The sequence below is a fragment of the Cercospora kikuchii genome (assembly GCF_019650295.1).
Source record: "Cercospora kikuchii DNA, contig_00004, whole genome shotgun sequence".
In the NCBI taxonomy this organism is placed as follows: Eukaryota; Fungi; Ascomycota; class Dothideomycetes; order Mycosphaerellales; family Mycosphaerellaceae; genus Cercospora; species Cercospora kikuchii.
This window is the reverse complement of record NW_025408585.1, coordinates 3348874-3365128: the sequence shown is the minus strand read 5'-3', so window position 1 is coordinate 3365128 and position 16255 is coordinate 3348874. Positions and strand designations below refer to the sequence as shown.

General features: G+C 52.6%; 5 protein-coding genes across 5 annotated transcripts; 1 reads left to right on the top strand and 4 right to left on the bottom strand.

Annotated features, from left to right (window-relative positions):
* Nucleotides 1–393: 393 nt before the first annotated feature.
* On the bottom strand, nucleotides 394–1614 carry CKM354_000753700 (uncharacterized protein; the record flags this gene model as incomplete). Its single annotated transcript, XM_044802888.1, has 4 exons — nucleotides 394–552; nucleotides 619–692; nucleotides 743–1124; nucleotides 1183–1614. The coding sequence occupies 4 exons, from the start codon at nucleotides 1612–1614 to the stop codon at nucleotides 394–396; spliced, it is 1047 nt and encodes a 348-aa protein (XP_044658823.1).
* A 219-nt stretch (nucleotides 1615–1833) lies between these two features.
* On the bottom strand, nucleotides 1834–3455 carry CKM354_000753600 (uncharacterized protein; the record flags this gene model as incomplete). Its single annotated transcript, XM_044802887.1, has 2 exons — nucleotides 1834–2796; nucleotides 2862–3455. 2 exons carry the CDS (start codon nucleotides 3453–3455, stop codon nucleotides 1834–1836), a joined length of 1557 nt encoding a protein of 518 aa, XP_044658822.1.
* A 360-nt stretch (nucleotides 3456–3815) lies between these two features.
* On the bottom strand, nucleotides 3816–4959 carry CKM354_000753500 (uncharacterized protein; the record flags this gene model as incomplete). The annotated part of the gene is made up of 2 exons (XM_044802886.1): nucleotides 3816–4471; nucleotides 4527–4959. The coding sequence occupies 2 exons, from the start codon at nucleotides 4957–4959 to the stop codon at nucleotides 3816–3818; spliced, it is 1089 nt and encodes a 362-aa protein (XP_044658821.1).
* Nucleotides 4960–7312: 2353 nt separating this feature from the next.
* CKM354_000753400 (uncharacterized protein) lies at nucleotides 7313–11104 on the top strand (the record flags this gene model as incomplete). Its single annotated transcript, XM_044802885.1, has 3 exons — nucleotides 7313–7913; nucleotides 8004–9312; nucleotides 9499–11104. 3 exons carry the CDS (start codon nucleotides 7313–7315, stop codon nucleotides 11102–11104), a joined length of 3516 nt encoding a protein of 1171 aa, XP_044658820.1.
* A 455-nt stretch (nucleotides 11105–11559) lies between these two features.
* CKM354_000753300 (uncharacterized protein) lies at nucleotides 11560–16221 on the bottom strand (the record flags this gene model as incomplete). Its single annotated transcript, XM_044802884.1, has 1 exon — nucleotides 11560–16221. The coding sequence occupies one exon, from the start codon at nucleotides 16219–16221 to the stop codon at nucleotides 11560–11562; it is 4662 nt and encodes a 1553-aa protein (XP_044658819.1).
* Nucleotides 16222–16255: the final 34 nt, after the last annotated feature.

The following is a 16255-nucleotide window of genomic DNA, read 5'->3' as shown; positions in this document are numbered from 1 at the left end:
GCGGCTCACAGCCATCTGCTATTGTTGCAGTATGCAGCGAAAGCAACATGTCGTCCTGCGTCATGAAATGCCGATTCCGACGCGACAGATCTGGCTCACAGATGCGAGCAAGATGGGGACCCAACTTGAATCTGGACTGCTTCATGAGGAGTACCCAAAATCTGGCCTCGTTCAATCGACTGACCTAATTGCTCGAATCTTCTTCCTGCTAGAGCCCATTCCAAGCGCCCTGGTTTCCAAGATCTGGTCGCATCATAACCTGCTATTCCTGAGCAGGTCTTTGTCCCGTGCCATATCTAGTTGACAATACAGCTACGTGAGTATTGCACGACTACCAGAGCTCGGTATTCATGCTTGTGCGAGGGGCACCAGCTGGCTGCTGCATTCCTCCGCTCACGAAACGAGATTTCCCAATGAGTCGTCCGAAGGCGGACTAGGCGATACTATCAGCATACCAACTACTCCCGGTTTTTGAGAGTGCTCATCGAGCAGGCTGAGACACGTTACTGCAGGCTTGCTGAAGATGGCATCTCCGCTGACGGCAGCGGCCACCTGGACAGTGTGTCAGTGCTGTGCTGTGCTGTGCGTCAATACACAGTACCGGACAAAACTATTTACCTTCTTGGGGAAATCGCTGTTGAAACCCATTGCAATCTGTACGTCCGAGTCCCCATCATAGAAGACGTAAGTACCTGGTCGATCAGCCACAAGCCTCGAAACGATCATCAAGGACTTCGCTCACCATAGGCCTGCGACTTCGTTGACTCTGACGCTTGGCTCCCACCCGAAGCAGAAGCATCACGCAACTGCGACGCCTGCTGCGTGCCTGGAACAAACTCCAACCTGTGAAGCATACGACTGCCACCTGCGACATTGGAGAAGAAGATATTGTAGCAGCCAGCAATACCCGGACTTGTGCACTGGACGAGCTGTATCGGAGCGTCGCCTGGAATATGACTCTTCACGGCCTCCGTGAGGGTGTAAGTGGTCGCGGCAACGTCCCACAGTACCTTGTGCATGTGTTTGAATCGAGACTGGAAAAGCGTGAAGACGCAACGCTCCACGCATCGTTTCTCACGAAAATATGACGAGAGGACCATGGCGACGGCATATGCGAGATGGTTCTAAAGCGATGTCAGTAAGGGCAAACCAGCCCCCCAGCATTGCAACGTAGCGACTCACTGTGCAGGCGCAACCAGGTAGTTCACCCAAATCCTCGGACATGGAGCACTCTTCGTGAGAACCATCGATATTCTTCAGAATCTTGCTGAGGACCTTTGGTTGTTCCACCAATTTGATCGGGGCCTGTGGAGCAGGAGGACCATAGCGGTCCCAGTTCGGCGACTCCCGCTTTGCTGGACCAGCCACATGGAGTGCCTCCTTAAGCTTGACGGTGTCCAGGCCAAAGTTGTGAGATCCGGGCGAGGCGCCTACCAGAGCCGTCTCGTAGTTAGAGGACGCGTTCCTGGGGCATGTTTCTGCCACGATTGTGTGAACGTCATTGAGCTGGTTCTGCGAACCGGCCGCGGCGCTGTTCGAAGGCCTGGTGGTAATCGCGCCGGTGAGGACATGAATGACGCAGGCAATGGCGACAACACCAGGAAACTTTGTCATCGTGGTGTGGCGATAGATGTCCTTTTTGCCGTAAGTTGTTGTTGTTATACCCACGCGAATTTGAAAGCTGTGGCTGTGTACGCGCCAAATTGAGAGTTGAGCAAAGTGAAGTAAAGCTAATCAACGGCGGAAGCATCCACCGGCTCGCCGATCTGGCAGGTACGATCAATCTGATGAATTCTGGCTAACTGTGTCTGCTCTGAGAATCAAGCACATCTATTAGAAAGATTTCCCGATCAACCTGCTCGCAATATTCTTCAATCCTATCCTGGCCATTGTCATTAAAGGGGGCTCTTGCATCAGCATCGTATAAATCCCAGCTTCGGTCATAGAATAAGGAGACTTGAGCCTCGCGTCGGTAATGAGGAAGTTCTCTGGCAGCCATCGCATGACTTCGTCCTTCTTACCAAGCAACATCTTCGCCACAGCTTCACCACATCCCCAGCAGAGCGGCATGCCGTAGCCGTTGAAGCCGGCAGCGATACACTCACCCCCAGCCGGTCGGCCTGTAATGCTCTCGGGAACCTCGCCCACCCACGGCACTGCATCGACAGTGAAGCCCATGACGCCAGACCAACATTTTCTCACCTCTGGAGCTTGGCCTTCTGGCCAGCCTTTGTCGAAGATCTTGGGTAAGACGTTGACCAGTGCGTCTTTCGAGACGCTGCTGATGACTGTATCGTCACTGTTGAGAATCTCACTCGGATGTTGTTTTTCGCCTCCGATGAAGATGTCTCCTGTCTTTGCATTTTGCGTGATGTAATATAACCCGTACGAGAATTGTCCTGTCTTGGGGTCATACTTTGGCTGATCAAAAGTAGACCAGGACTTTGAATCTCCTTCATTTGGAAAGTCTGGACCGGCGGCCTGCGCTGACATAGTTCCTCGCAACGGCCAGATCTTTCCTCGCATCTTTGGAAGTAGGTGGCCTGTGAAGCCGTTGCTGCAGTAGATCACTTTTGACGCTCGAATCACTCCTCGGCTTGTTTGTACGCTGTAAGGATACTCTTTGTCTGATGATGCGTCATATTCGACTCCAGTCACAGGTGTATTCGTTTCGAGAGCAAAGCGTCCAGTATACTTCTCCAGCATGCGCTCAAAAAGTCCAGTAACAAGCCTATAAGGCCAGAATGCTCCAGCTCGGTTGACGATGACTCCGACTGCATCTTTGAAATTCCATTTCTGCAACACGTTCATCAGCACATCTTCCACCAGCGAAGCCGCTAACACCAGGAAAAACACCTCACCTCCCTCGCCTCCTCCGCTCCATAAAACTCCCCATCCCCCTTCTCCTCCGGCAAACACTCCTCATACCTCCTCATAGACTTCTTCGTCTCCTCGAACACCCCCGCATCATAATACGCGCAAACAGACCTTACCCTCCTCACCTCCGCCACCCTCTTCAACTCCTCATCCCCATCCTCCGCCAATCGATGCATACTCTCCAACGTCCGATTCGCGAACCTGGCCATCTTCATCGTAGCTTCCTTTCCAGCATATTTTTCGAAAATGCTGAATTCTTCTGGAAATGGAGAGACCAGATGGCCGCCATTACGACCTGTGGCGCCGCTGCAGAGGGTGCGGGCTTCGAGGATTGTGATGTGGGAATTTGAGTCGGAGGTGAGATTTTCGAAGAGGTTTCTTGCTACGCTGCAGGCTGTTATGCCGGAGCCGATGATGGCGTAGGTTGTCTTGGATGGGAGGTCTCGGGATTGGTGGTCAGAGAGTGAGGAGGGTGGGAGTTGCCAGAAAGCTTCTGTGGGGTTTGCGCGGGGGAGTTGAGGATCTTGTTGAGCATCTCGTACGAGTTGCGCGATGATTGAGGCTGGGACGCTGGTCATGGTGGCGAAGGTGTTTGGGAAGTCTTGTGAAGTGTGGGGAAGGTGAAGTCGAGGTTGTGACACAGATTCAGAGCGACGAAGAAAGGTCTAGTTATGAGCGGCGTTCGACGATCTCAGTAACGCCGGTACGGAGTTGACCAGGTGCATGTGCATGTAGTCGAAGCCAAAGACCCGTAGCTTCTTCTATACTGATCGCAAGATAAGGTGTGATGTTCTGGTACTATTTGGCGCTTGGGTGAAAGCAGAAAGTGCAGCCGAAACGCTTGGCGCTGCTGACCTGTCGAGCAGTACAGCGATTCGTACAAGATGCAACATGTGACCACTCATCACGCAGTCCTCTCGAGTCTTATTCGTTCACCTTCACGGGTTTGGGTAAACCTCCAACGGGCCCTTGCCCTGTGCACTTCCAAGCACTTCCTCGAACAAGTTCTTCCACCACTCCACCGTGTTGCGATCTTGCTCAAACACTCGGAATCCAGACACCTGAGTGATGTTGCTGTCGGGTGAGACACCGTACTGCTCATTGAGGTTGGTCAAGATGGATGGTCTGCCGGAGGCTGCGGTTGCGTTCTGCTGCTCAAAGCTCGTGAGGTAAGACAGGAAAAGCTTCGCCGATTCCGGCCTTGGGGTACTGGCAATGATGGCAGCGGATTGAGCCCAGGACATTATTTGTTCAGGTGCTTCGGGCGCCTGTGTAGCGAAGAAGCTGGCTCCACTGTTGTATGAGGTGAAGGACAGAGCGCGAGTCGAAGTCGTGTTGTGGCTCGCGCTTAGTATGGCCGAAGGGCTACCAGTGCCACGAACCCATTGCACGTCGTTCTCTGCCAAGTCGTACAGCCACTGGAAGCCATAACGGCTGACGATGAGTGAAAAAAGGTACGCAATAGCGTCGTCATCATTGGGGTAGGTGATCACCAGCTTTCCCTTGTACTTCTTGTCCGTGAGTTCGGCGTAGGAAGACGGCACATCTGATGCGTTAAGCTTTGTAGTATCGTAGAGGAAGGTTCCGAAGCTGCCTTTGTGGTTTGATGTCAGCGGAGTGAAAAGATACGGCGAGTAAAGACAACTCACTTATGCGCACTGAGAACCAGGCACCATCGGCATCTTTCTCTCCTGGCAAGATGTCCTCGAAAGTGGCAGGCTTGTAGTCCAGCAGCTTTCCCTCGTTCTTCCACCTGCGGAAATCGTGAAGCGTTTGAAGGACGGCGACATCTGCCACGTGAAGGCCTTCCAAGTGAGCACGATCGATGCGGTTGTCGTGGTACTTGGAAAGATCCACTGTCAAGTTGAGCTTGACATCTGGGAAGCGATCTGCCCAAGCTTGACGAACACTGTCGCCTTGGCTTCCAGCATCTCCACCCCAGAATACTTGAAGAGTACCTTCTTCCTTGCGGGCGGCGGCGTAGATGTCCTCAAGCGATCGCGTGTCAACAGCGACCGTGTTGTATGCGGCTTCGCACAGAGCAGCAGCGCCCAGAGCTGCGGAGAGAGCGAATGCTTTCATGATGGCAGTAGAAGCTGATCAGTCAGGATGCAGCGGTGATTCCTCCATCGCAACAATCTCGCCATGCGATCTTATATGAATTGGCACCTGCTTGGTCTCTGGCGCCAGGTCGGGCGTCACGGTGTATTCGTCAGCGAGGCCAGCCAGCTGCGTGCGACAGACGGTGTTGCGGCTCGTGTGCTTCTAGTGGCTCGCCATTACAGCCTAGCAGCTGCCTGAATCGTTGTGATATACGACGCCTTAACTCGATCGCGACATCAGAGCTGTGGCTCATTGGCTCGGGTGTGGAGCCCGACAATTACCGTGTTTCCGAGGTCGCAACGCAAACGTTCATTCTGGAAATTCAGACAGCGGAGCATGTCCGCTGCTTGCTAATGGAGGTCCAGATGAAGACGTTCCACAGTGTTCGGTCGATCCACATAGTCTGGGCTAAACAACCAAGCCACGTCGGCTACATCCGAATATCAGCCACGCGAAGCCGATGTTGCTTGGTTGTTTTAGCAGAAGCTGTGTGGATCGACTAAGGCTATGCGAGATATGATGCCCAAGCCACTTGAGACGTCGATGTATCGTGGTGGTGAAGAATGTTCCGCTGACTTTGTGACTGACGAGATTTGGCCGACAGTATTTGGCTTGCTGGTGGACCAACTTGAAGGAGCGCAATTTTGCCATGTATCTGCACATCCGGCACAAGGCTGCGTGCGTCGAAGCAGTGACGAGAATACCACGATTGCGACTGTGGACTCTTGCGATAGGTGAATCTAAGAGATCCGGCCACGAAGCAGAGTATTCGGATATCTGGACTATGCGTGAAGTACACCATGCCCAGGAAGGGCTCCAGAGGCTGGCATCGGCCCCAGAGGTGTAGCTTCAGCATGTGGCGCCATCGTGTAGCATTTCATACGTGGTGTTCCCTGAGAAATGTCGAAAGGCTCTTCGATCGCTTCCGCTCTGCTGCAATGGACGTTGGATGTCGCGTTTGCGGTGAGACATCGGCACGCCGGCACGCGACACGACCCGTACGAGCGGCAAGCGCGTCATGTGCTGCTGCAAAGGTATCAGGATACCAACGAGCGCATTGTATGATCACGGCTAGCGTCGTTGTTGGTCGTTGCTGGAGGCAATATCGGATCGAAAGAGAGCGGCGCGTGTGAAGCGCGACATCTCGAGATGAAATGAGTGCAGCCTGAGGCTCCACGCCAAGACTGACACCGAAACCAACATCGTCCTTCGGAGACCGCTCCTGTCGACTTCACGACATCGCAAGGCGCAGACTCATCTCGCCGATACGCGCCACGAATCCAGGCCCATCAATACAACCTCGCAGCAATGCCATTCATCATACAAGATTGCATCAGGAGCCCAAACGAAACGAACGGAGCTGCATACGCGTGGCCGCATCTCCCGCGATTCTACCATAGTGCCATCTGCGAGAATGTCTCGCCTTGTATCGACAGTCGCACAACTCGAGACTCAGAGGTGTACACAGAATCTTGTGGCTGATACTGATACATTTCATCTTTGCGCCGCCTCTCCATACACGTCGCCGGAATCGATCGCTGTATATTGGCCCTGCCAGTCTGTGCAGTCGGAGTTCCACAAAGCATAGTGCGCCGCTTTGCCGGGTCTCAGCGATCAAAATCAATGGCTTGCGGGATATGCTCGTCACATGAGACTCTGGCCACTTGCTTCGCAGGCAAAAGCTGGTCTACATTGTTACTGAGCCAACGCGCACGGAAACCTCCCAGCTGCAGAATGCATTTTTATAACACATGAGCAGGACCTGAAACCCGAGCTCGAGATCTGACATTCTGAAATCACTATCAGGCGAGTGCCACGGTGCAAAAATTGTGACCAGGACGTCTAGGCTTGCAAGCTCCCATGGCTCCCATTGAAATGGGATATCAATGCCCACGAAATTGTCTGCCACCGTGGCAGAGCCCTCTGGGGCTCTTTTATTCTGTAACTAAGAGATCAAGAGAGCTAGGTATCTCGTACAGCGCTACTAACCACATTGATCCTACGCCGCGAAACTCGCAACGACTCAAGGTACCTTGCTGCACGTGGACCTTTATTTTTGGTCCAGCTCCAAATTGACCACAGGGCTCATCATGTCCACGTTTTTCGAGCAGTGAATCCTTGATGGGCAGTATGCCTTTAAGTGGCAAGTAGTCGATTCTACATGAACCCAGCCACTTCAAGATAGTACTTATGGTCCACACGACGCAAGACGATTCGGTGTTTGCTGCGTCTTTGGACGCCTTTAGCAGCTAATCAGAACTCCGGACTGCACCTGCAAATTTGCGTCTTCGCTGGTGCATTTTTACGATTGCGCTGTTGCGCGATAACAGTCATGGTGCTTACTACGGAACAGAAGGAAGAGCAGGCTAAGGAAGATGCATGGTCGATGGCTTCCGTTGCGCATTTCATCGCTCACAAGGAGGGTGATCGCACAGTCAAGGATGTCGAAAATTCCCTCGGTACTGTGAGCATCGACTACGACCTGGGTGGCATCGGAGTTCCATACGGAGTGGACCTCTGGCCGCACGACGGCCAATCGCTTCGGAAACTGGTGGGAGTCATACTTTCAGACACAACAAGGAGGGCGCCAGAACATCGAAACCTTACTGCTGTTCAAGCTCGAAATTTGTTCTTTCAGCACGGTAGCGACGCTCTATCAAACGATTATCGAGCACAGCTTGCGACTGCTACACAGCCCCGTCGGCTTGTTCCTCTCCATGGCGCGCAACATTCGGAGCTGGAAATTGAAGACGTTGCTTCACTGGGGCACGAGAATCTGGCAGATGCGCAGACTGAGGGACCAAGTGGTCGCGAGACAAGAGCCCAGAGATCTGCGAGACTGGCGGCACCCGTAACAACCTTGTCGCAGACGGTAGAACCGCAACAAGACATCATGCGGAATGCAAACGTGGTGGAAACGGCGCTCGTACAAGGTGCATCTCCTGACCATGAGAATGACGATCATCAGCCTGTTGAGCTGGCAAGAAGTCCTCCCTCCAATCTTGTGTGACCATCCAACTCAGGCAGGACCATAACTTATGGTAGCGACATCAGAGCAGACACGGCTTCAAGCTCAACACAGATCGTCTCGCACGAAACCCAGTCCACTTTGGGCAAACGCAAGCGCACAAAGAGCCGCGCTGAGGAGTTGAAGAGAAAGGATATTGACAATGGCCGAGCCAAGAAGACCAAGGTACGGGCGGATGCTGCTTTACAATACGACAACGCAGGTTCCACTCCAAGCCTGACGCGAGACTTGATGGAGTCAGCTGCTTCAGGAGCAGAGCATAATCCGGAGAAACCTTATGAGCGCTCCCATGGAGAAAGAGTCCATGAACGTGCAGGAGACCTCCATTCGATTGCAGGCCCTCAAATCGAGCACTCCGGAACGCACATTACCAATCAGACGCCACCAGAAGACTCTGACAACAGAGTTGTTGCAGCTATCAGGTCTCGCGCCAACCTGAGGGCTGCAGTCTCAGAGAGCAACGGAGAGAACTTTCTTGTTGATGCATGGGTGCTCCCATTGTCTTCTGTCCTCAATGGAGTGGACGATTGCCTGCAGGAGGCACTTGATTCTTTGTTCCCAGAAGGAGAAGGCCAACATGTTGCCCAGCTTTCTTACGAAGCAAGAAAGCCTCTCGTCGATTCCTACACATACGTGCTTGGCGAAAACTGGCGCACGACATCATTTCGCGCCAGAGATGCGGAAGACCAAAACCTACGAAGGTCTGCGATCCGCTTCAGTGCAGCGAACTTGCTAAGATCTCTTATTTGGCACTTTCTGCAAGCCGAGATCATGGGGCAGGAGCTTTTGAGCGATCCTGTCTACGCGTTGATAGACAGAGCTCAGGCTTATCTACTGACGGCAATGAACAATAAAGAAGATGCCTACTATCTTCTGATGCTGGAAGCCTCATGGGTCCAGTTCGAGGATCAAGGGTTCGTTGATGGCCCACTGACATTTCATGCCGAGGAAACAGCAAGCAAGCTAATGACGCTTCTGCGACAGCACCTTGATGCACTAGAGATCTCTTCTCCGCCGCAGAATTGGCAAATGCTGTTCGCCAAACGTTTGCGCGAAGTGTGTAAATTGACCTTCTTGCTCAAGGCTCGATTGGCTGTGGAGAAGGGGAGGCCTGAGCTGTGGGTGGTACAATACCCTTCAGCGATGGAGGATGATACAGAGAGCGCAGACGGCGACAATGACGACGAGAAAACTGTCCTGTTGATGAGAAAACCTGGGATCAGAAGGCTCGGCGCTAACGGACGCTGGAAGCACGACGAACGACCGGAGGTTGAATACTGCTGGCCAGAGATGGAACATCGACGGTAAGTGGCGTGGGACGAGCTCGATGAGCCTTGAGGCGTGCATGAAGCTTCCAGAATAGTGTTTCCGCATCTGATCCATTCATTGATGCAACAGGCCTAGAAACATCGACAAACATGTCTTAGACAATTCATCCTCATGCCTTCTGCATGAAAAAGAACACTTATTAATTCGTCGTGTCTTCCTAGTCTTTTCGATGCATCCGACATGCCGCGAAGATCAAAGAACAAAACGGGAACCTCCAACAGGAGGGCCATGCGAACCATCGTCCGACATGTTGATGCAAATCTCGGGACGCTCAGCACCAAAGAGGATCGAGTGAACTGGCTCAAGCCTCTCGCAAGCAGTGGGAAGTTTCCTTATACCGGCACCCAGGAGATCGGCGCTTATCACAACGAAAACACTCTGCACGAGGCCATCACATATGCTGTACGCGATGCGAAGAAGGAGGACTACAAGACGCTCGCAGGCCGCCGTGCGCTGGATCGCTTCTTCGAACTTGGCAGCGCCATGCTCACTGACGAATATCTTGTCGCCATCGGGTACATGTTTCTTGCTGACTCCGGTGCCTTGCAGCTTCGAGATGAGGCAGATGCTCGAAACGAAGACCCGGTACCAAGTTCAGGCACAGTGGGCATTGTAACATCTAGCAGTTCAGCGAAACAGCTTGCATCAAGTTTCAAAGCAAACGATCGGGGACACGTTCCCATGGACGGTTTGCCAAATGTACAAGCAACACCCAAGAATGATGATGACTCAATTCCGACGGCGACTCAAGGCAGAGCAGGCGAAGTTGTATTGGAGCCCCCAAAGCATCGTCCGATCGCTTTCGAGGCAGACCAGCATAACGATATCTATACTGCAGACTCGCCTGAGATCGTGTACGAGCCCGTGGCTACCTCAGCAAGAAAGAAACGCAAGTTCGTTCAATTCTTGGACAGCGAACCAGAGTCTCGTCCACAGAACGAAATGGTCCTCGATTCGGACAAATTGGATGCCCTCCGGCTGTGGGAAGACATCGAAAGATTGACAAAAGGAATCGCCGAGCTTTCCCAGAACCTTTGTACAACCGCTCAGGCTCTGAAGCTGAAGAGCTCACCATCGGCCTCTCTGAAAGGTATCTACGCTCACATCTTCAACACCGCAGACTGGAAGCTGGCGTACGACCACCTGGTCAAATACGGCGAGATCAAACCATCTGCGTTCCTGCAAGCTGTTTTCTGGACATTTCTCAACCTTCGAGTATTTGAAAGTCGGGACCCCCTTCCCGGCATCCACTCCAAATCGCCTGTTCCAACGGATTCTGGGGCTGCCCTGCTGGTTTCCCTCACGGAATACACAGAGCAGTATTCACGGAAAGAGGCCCTCGAGCATTTCTACAGGTCCAACACGATGACCACTGTAGTACAGCCACATGCCAAATTCCTCGCTCATGAACTTCATGCCATAGTAGCTGAGCACTTGGCCGTTCACAACACCTCATCCGGCTTGGACGCTGAAGTGCACAACATATTGTCATCATCCATCGACACCATGCAAGATATCTGCGTCAAAGCCAGCGTACTCAGAGGCCTTATCGATGTCTCCAAGGGCAGGTACAGACTTCTCAAACATCTTCCAGGATCAGACGTCTATCACCGACGTGAATTGAACTCCTTCCAAAACACATCATCAGAAATCCGTCGTGAAACAATCGTAGCTTTCACAATTGCACCGGGTCTGGAACGGAAGTTGGAGGATGCGGATACTTACACCGTGGTGGGTCCTGCAACAATTGCCGAGTTGCGGAAGTAGGCGGCTGAGGCGCCGGCGGATCACATACGTTCCATCAAAGAGTTATGCACGCATCCTTTGCCGCTGGTGCCTTGGCGTGCAGCAGATTGTGTAGGTGGCTTTGCTGCCTATCTGAGCCGTGCACGAATGACTTACGAGGAACACGAGGCTATGAGGATTCGGGTCTTATTAGGGCATGCTTTGACACGCTGGCGTTGGAGGCTGTTTCCTGGTGGACAGCACGTCAAGTCTATCAGGAGTCCGTACTTCGCAGTCACGAAGCAAAGAACAGAATCAGTCGCGAAAGTAGGCTCAATGCTGTGCTGGGCATGAGTCTCGAGATTGAAATTTAGCAATTAAAGCTGCAGTTTGCATGCTATGCATCTATCTAGACCATTCCTGGAGGTCTCTATGGTAAAACTGTACAGCGCTCAAAAAGCTACCAGAACCAAAATAAACTTCATCGTCACATCAAATTAAGCAGCCTTCTCTTCCGCGACCTGCGAGTTTTGCTGCTGCTGCTGCTGCTTCGCTTCCTCGGCCTCCTTGCGGGCCTTTCTGGACTGCTTTGGTACTCTAGCCAACCAGTACAGGAAGACAGCAGCGGCGGTGTTGAAAATGATGTACACCCATAGGATACCAAAGTTTCGCCATCGGTCGCCGTAGCTGATGCTGACGCCTGTCAAGAAGGTATTCGAGTCGCTGTATGTGCAGTATTCACATTGTGAAGTCGAAGACGGATCCCTGAGGTATCCGACGTTGAATGTATCGTTCATGTACTGTTGGAGGTAGTCGCCGCAGTTGCTGAAGCCTTCTCCCACGTTGAATCGGAGGAATTCGTTGGAGGCGCATTGCACGTTCGTGTTCGCGATACCGGTAGAGAGCAGACCGCTGACCAGGTATGTGAACGGAGAAACGCGGTACATGAAGATCCAGAAGCCAGGAAGGACATCAGGTCCAGCAAGGACACCACAGAAGATCAAGCAGAGTGAGAACATCAAGTTGGCGATGTTGCCCCCAGTCTCAGCAGAGCTCATTCCAGCGATGACCATGGTCGTGAAAGTCGAAGTGAAGAGCAGGAACTGCCACATGAACAAGAAGAAGGTGAATCCTCGAGCAGCGACTTCGCTTCCAGCATTGCCGTACAATCCAACGGGATAGTAGTAGCAGAAGTACATCAGGACAGCCATCAGGGAGTTCCAAGGAAGTTCGACGACGATGTTGGCGATCATGAACGACTGCCAGCTGTAAGTCTTGGAAGGACGCTCACGAACCTCGTAGAGTGCCCGTTGAGTGACGAAGTGAGGCATAATCTGAGAAACCAGCTGTCCAAAAACCGTGAAGATCATGAAAATCGAGAACATTTGGTTCGTCAGGCCTTGTTGGGTGAGCGGGGCCTTGAAGAAGATGAAACCAACGAACAACGCAGCGCCGACACAGAGCGCAGTCTTAGACCAGATATATGAAGGTGTGCGCCAGTATTGAGCAAAGACACGCTTGGTGACTTCCAAGGTCTGTTGAACGAATGGTGCAGCAAACTCTCGGTAGCTGTCCTGGTCATTGGCACCTGGAGCAGCTTCGGTTGGTTGTGTAGATCGAGTAATGCGGATGTTCTCCAGTTCCTTGTGTGTTTGCTCATACTCTGGACTGTCTCGCCAGACTTGATGCCAATCGATCTCGGTGTAAGAGCCTGGGGCCGCTCCGATAACTTCCAACATCCATTCTGCCGGGTTAGCGTCTTTTGGACAAGGCTTAGCACCGTTGCGCTCAAAATAGCTGGAAAGGATGTTGGAGTTGGTGCCGACCTCGCCGAAGTAGACAGTGCGGCCTCCCTTCGCAAGGAAGAGCAATCGATCGAAACGTTGGAACAACATAGCTGAAGGCTGGTGAATAGTGCACAGAATAGCCTGTCCAGAGTTCTTGAGCTTCTCCATCAAATCGCAAATAGCCCAGGATGTCTGAGAGTCAAGACCGGAAGTAGGCTCATCGAGGAAGAGAAGCAATTGTGGCTTTGCTGCAAGCTCGACACCAATAGTAAGACGCTTGCGTTGTTCCACGTTGAGACCTTCGCCAGGAACACCGACGACGGCGTCAGCGTATTCCTGCATATCCAGGAGCTTGATAACTTCGTCCACATAGGCGATCTTCTCCGAACGTGGTGTTGACCTTGGCTGTCGCAGAAGTGCACTGAACGTAAGAGCTTCTCGCACAGTCGTAGTAGACAAATGCAGATCTTGTTGCTGAACGTAACCAGTCTTGCGCTGGAAAGAAGAGTCACGTTGGCGACCATCGACGAGCATGTCACCACTGATGACACCCATTGTGACACGAGTGGCAAGCACATCGAGAAGTGTAGTCTTACCGGCACCAGATACACCCATCAGGGCAGTCAGAGTGCCAGGCTTGACCCAACCATCAACGTGGTCCAGAATGCGACGATCTTGGCCTTTGATCTTAATGTCGTAGCAGACATTCTTCCATGAAAAGATCGCTGTTTGCTTTTGAATGATGTCTGTCGCCTCGGTGTAGCTGGCGGTCTGGGTCAGAGCATTGGCGTCACGCCCAGCGGGCACACTCTCCTCGTCGGCAACCTTTTCCTTGAGCGCGGCGGGAATGTGGCCTCGCTGGAAGACAAGAACTTCACCCTTCGACTTCTTCGCCTGGATGAATTCGACGGCAGTGAGGTACACGCACATGAGACCAATTCCAAACGCAATGATGATTCCGACATTCCTCCACTTGTGGGAAGGGAAGTATTTGAAGGCTGATTCCAGATATACGGTGCCTTGCACAACATCGAGGCCAGCTTCCGAGCCAACAGATGAGCAAACTCGAGATCCATCTTGCAGGCTGCCATAGGTTGCTGGAACGAAAGCTGAGCATGCGTACTCCGTCCCGGCAAATTCGTTAACCATGAGTGACTCGAAAGTATAAGCAACAGGATCGATGTAGTTGATCCACCTGCACCATCCCAGCATGTAGTCTGTCGGGATGGCGAAGCCGGTGAAGATGACGATGGCCAGCATAATGACCGCGGCAGGAGCCATGGCCTGAGACAGTGTTCGAGACACAGAGCCAATCGTTCGGAACAGCATACTCATCGTCACAGTCGTGATGAACGAGATGAACAGGAAGAAGAAAAACGCGCCCGCCTCTCGCTTCAGATTCACCATAAAGTACAGTGGAATATTGAAGGTGAAGGCGTTGATGAACTTATACGGCATGTCCGTAAGCATCGAAGCCCATGCTTCCGCAGAAGGGTGGTAGAAGGCGTAGCGATCATGCTTCTCCACGATTGGACGTTGTGCGTAGAGAGTCAAAATTTCCAGAGCCGAGCCGAAAGCGTTGATCAAGACGGCGAAGAACAGAACTGCGCCGCGTGAAAAGAAAGAGTTCGTATCGTAGGACATGTTGTAGAAGACCGAACCCAGAATGAGAGCCATGACGAAGTTTCCGAAGAGTTGGGTGAAGGTGAGTTCAGGATCGCCTGTTAACCGACGGAAGCCACGCCAGAGACACAACTGGACTTGTTGTGTGTACGATAGTGTGAAAGGCGACTTGATGCGCTGACCCTTGGCTTGTTGTTGCTTGCGACTGTCGACGAATTGTTGATAGGCCTCTCCCTTGAATGGGAAGCGCTTGTCGTAAGCATCGATATCTTTGAGCAACTGCGCTCGCTCAGGACTGTTCTTCCACACCTCAGCGAACTCATCTGGCGTCCTCGGAACTCTCTTCTCCCATCCAGGGCGAACAACACGTTCCTGAGCAGATGTCATAGACGTCAAGAAATCGGCTGTAGTCTGGCGATCGGGGCATTGGAAACCAATGTTCTCAAAGTAAGCTCGTGCCTCGCCAGTGCGTCCAAAGAAAATCTGCCGCCCTTCGTAGAGCACGATCGCTTTGTCGAACTGGTCGTAGGCAGACTGAGGTGCCTGATAGATGGCTACCATCGCAGCGCATCCTGCAAGCTCCGCACTAAGACGTACAGTCTTACAGAACTCGATTGCGTTGGCGGAGTCGAGACCACGAGTGGAATTGTCCCAGGCTTGCAGCGGTGCACCGCTCAGAACAGCCTCCGCGATGGACACACGCTTCCTCTCACCACCTGAGACACCGCGGATGAAGTCGTTGCCTACACGAGTATTGATGGTATGGCTGATACCGAAGGCGGCCATCACCACATCACGAAGATGTTCAGCCCAAGCGTGCTTGCTGACGCCTCCTGGTGTCTCCCGCGGAGCTCGAGCTCTGGCAGCGAAATAGAGAGTGTCTCCGACAGTGAGCATAGGAAAGTGCACGTCCACCTCTGCAGTATAGATAGCTTCACCACGGAAGTATTTATGCATCTCCTTCGCTGGCACACCCTGGTAGTTCAGATATGATTGAGAATCGACTTCGAAGCCGTGAACCTCTCCAGTCATTGTCTTTAAGAACGTCGAGCATCCAGAACCAGGTGGGCCGAGAACGACGAGCATCTCTCCACTCTCCACTAGACCTTCAAAGTCGCGGAGGATATCGATTCGGTTTGGCTTGGCCAGCCCAAGCAGCGACTTCACCATTCCGACTCCCTCTAGCAGCACGTTCGTGACATTCTTTTGATAATCTGTGCCTGAGCCCCACCCGTGTGCACTGAGACCACGGAACGCGACTCCTCCAGTTCGTTCTTTGCCTCCCTCCTCCTTGCTCAATTTGAGGACACTCTTCATCCATGATCTTGCCCGAAAATTCGATGACTGCGGGTCCAGCTCTGAGTCCTTCTCGGCTTCGAAAGGATTTGATGGTACTTGGCTCCAGTTTGTGATTGTTCGAGCGAGTCTATTTATTTTCTTGTCGGCGGAGCCTTGGGATTCTGAGTCTGACTCGCCTTTGCGCTCCGGCGTGGAGTCTTCGTATGGTTCCACTGCATCACCCTTTTCGAGATCGTGAAGGGCTGCACTCGGATTTCGGTGAACCTCCGGCCGCTCAGCTCGAGCTGCTGATGATCTTCGTCTGTTGAACATTCCGCCGGATGTGATTTCTTCGGCTTCTTCGTGAGGAACGCTCGCTCGTCGGTGGAAAGCTAAGCCTGAAGCATCTGGAACTCCAGATCGCTCTGCCGTGGAGTCGTAGTTGTGAAAGACATTGCCCACGAAAGCCATGTTGCTTTCGGGTAACGCGCCCTCGCGCTCTGCT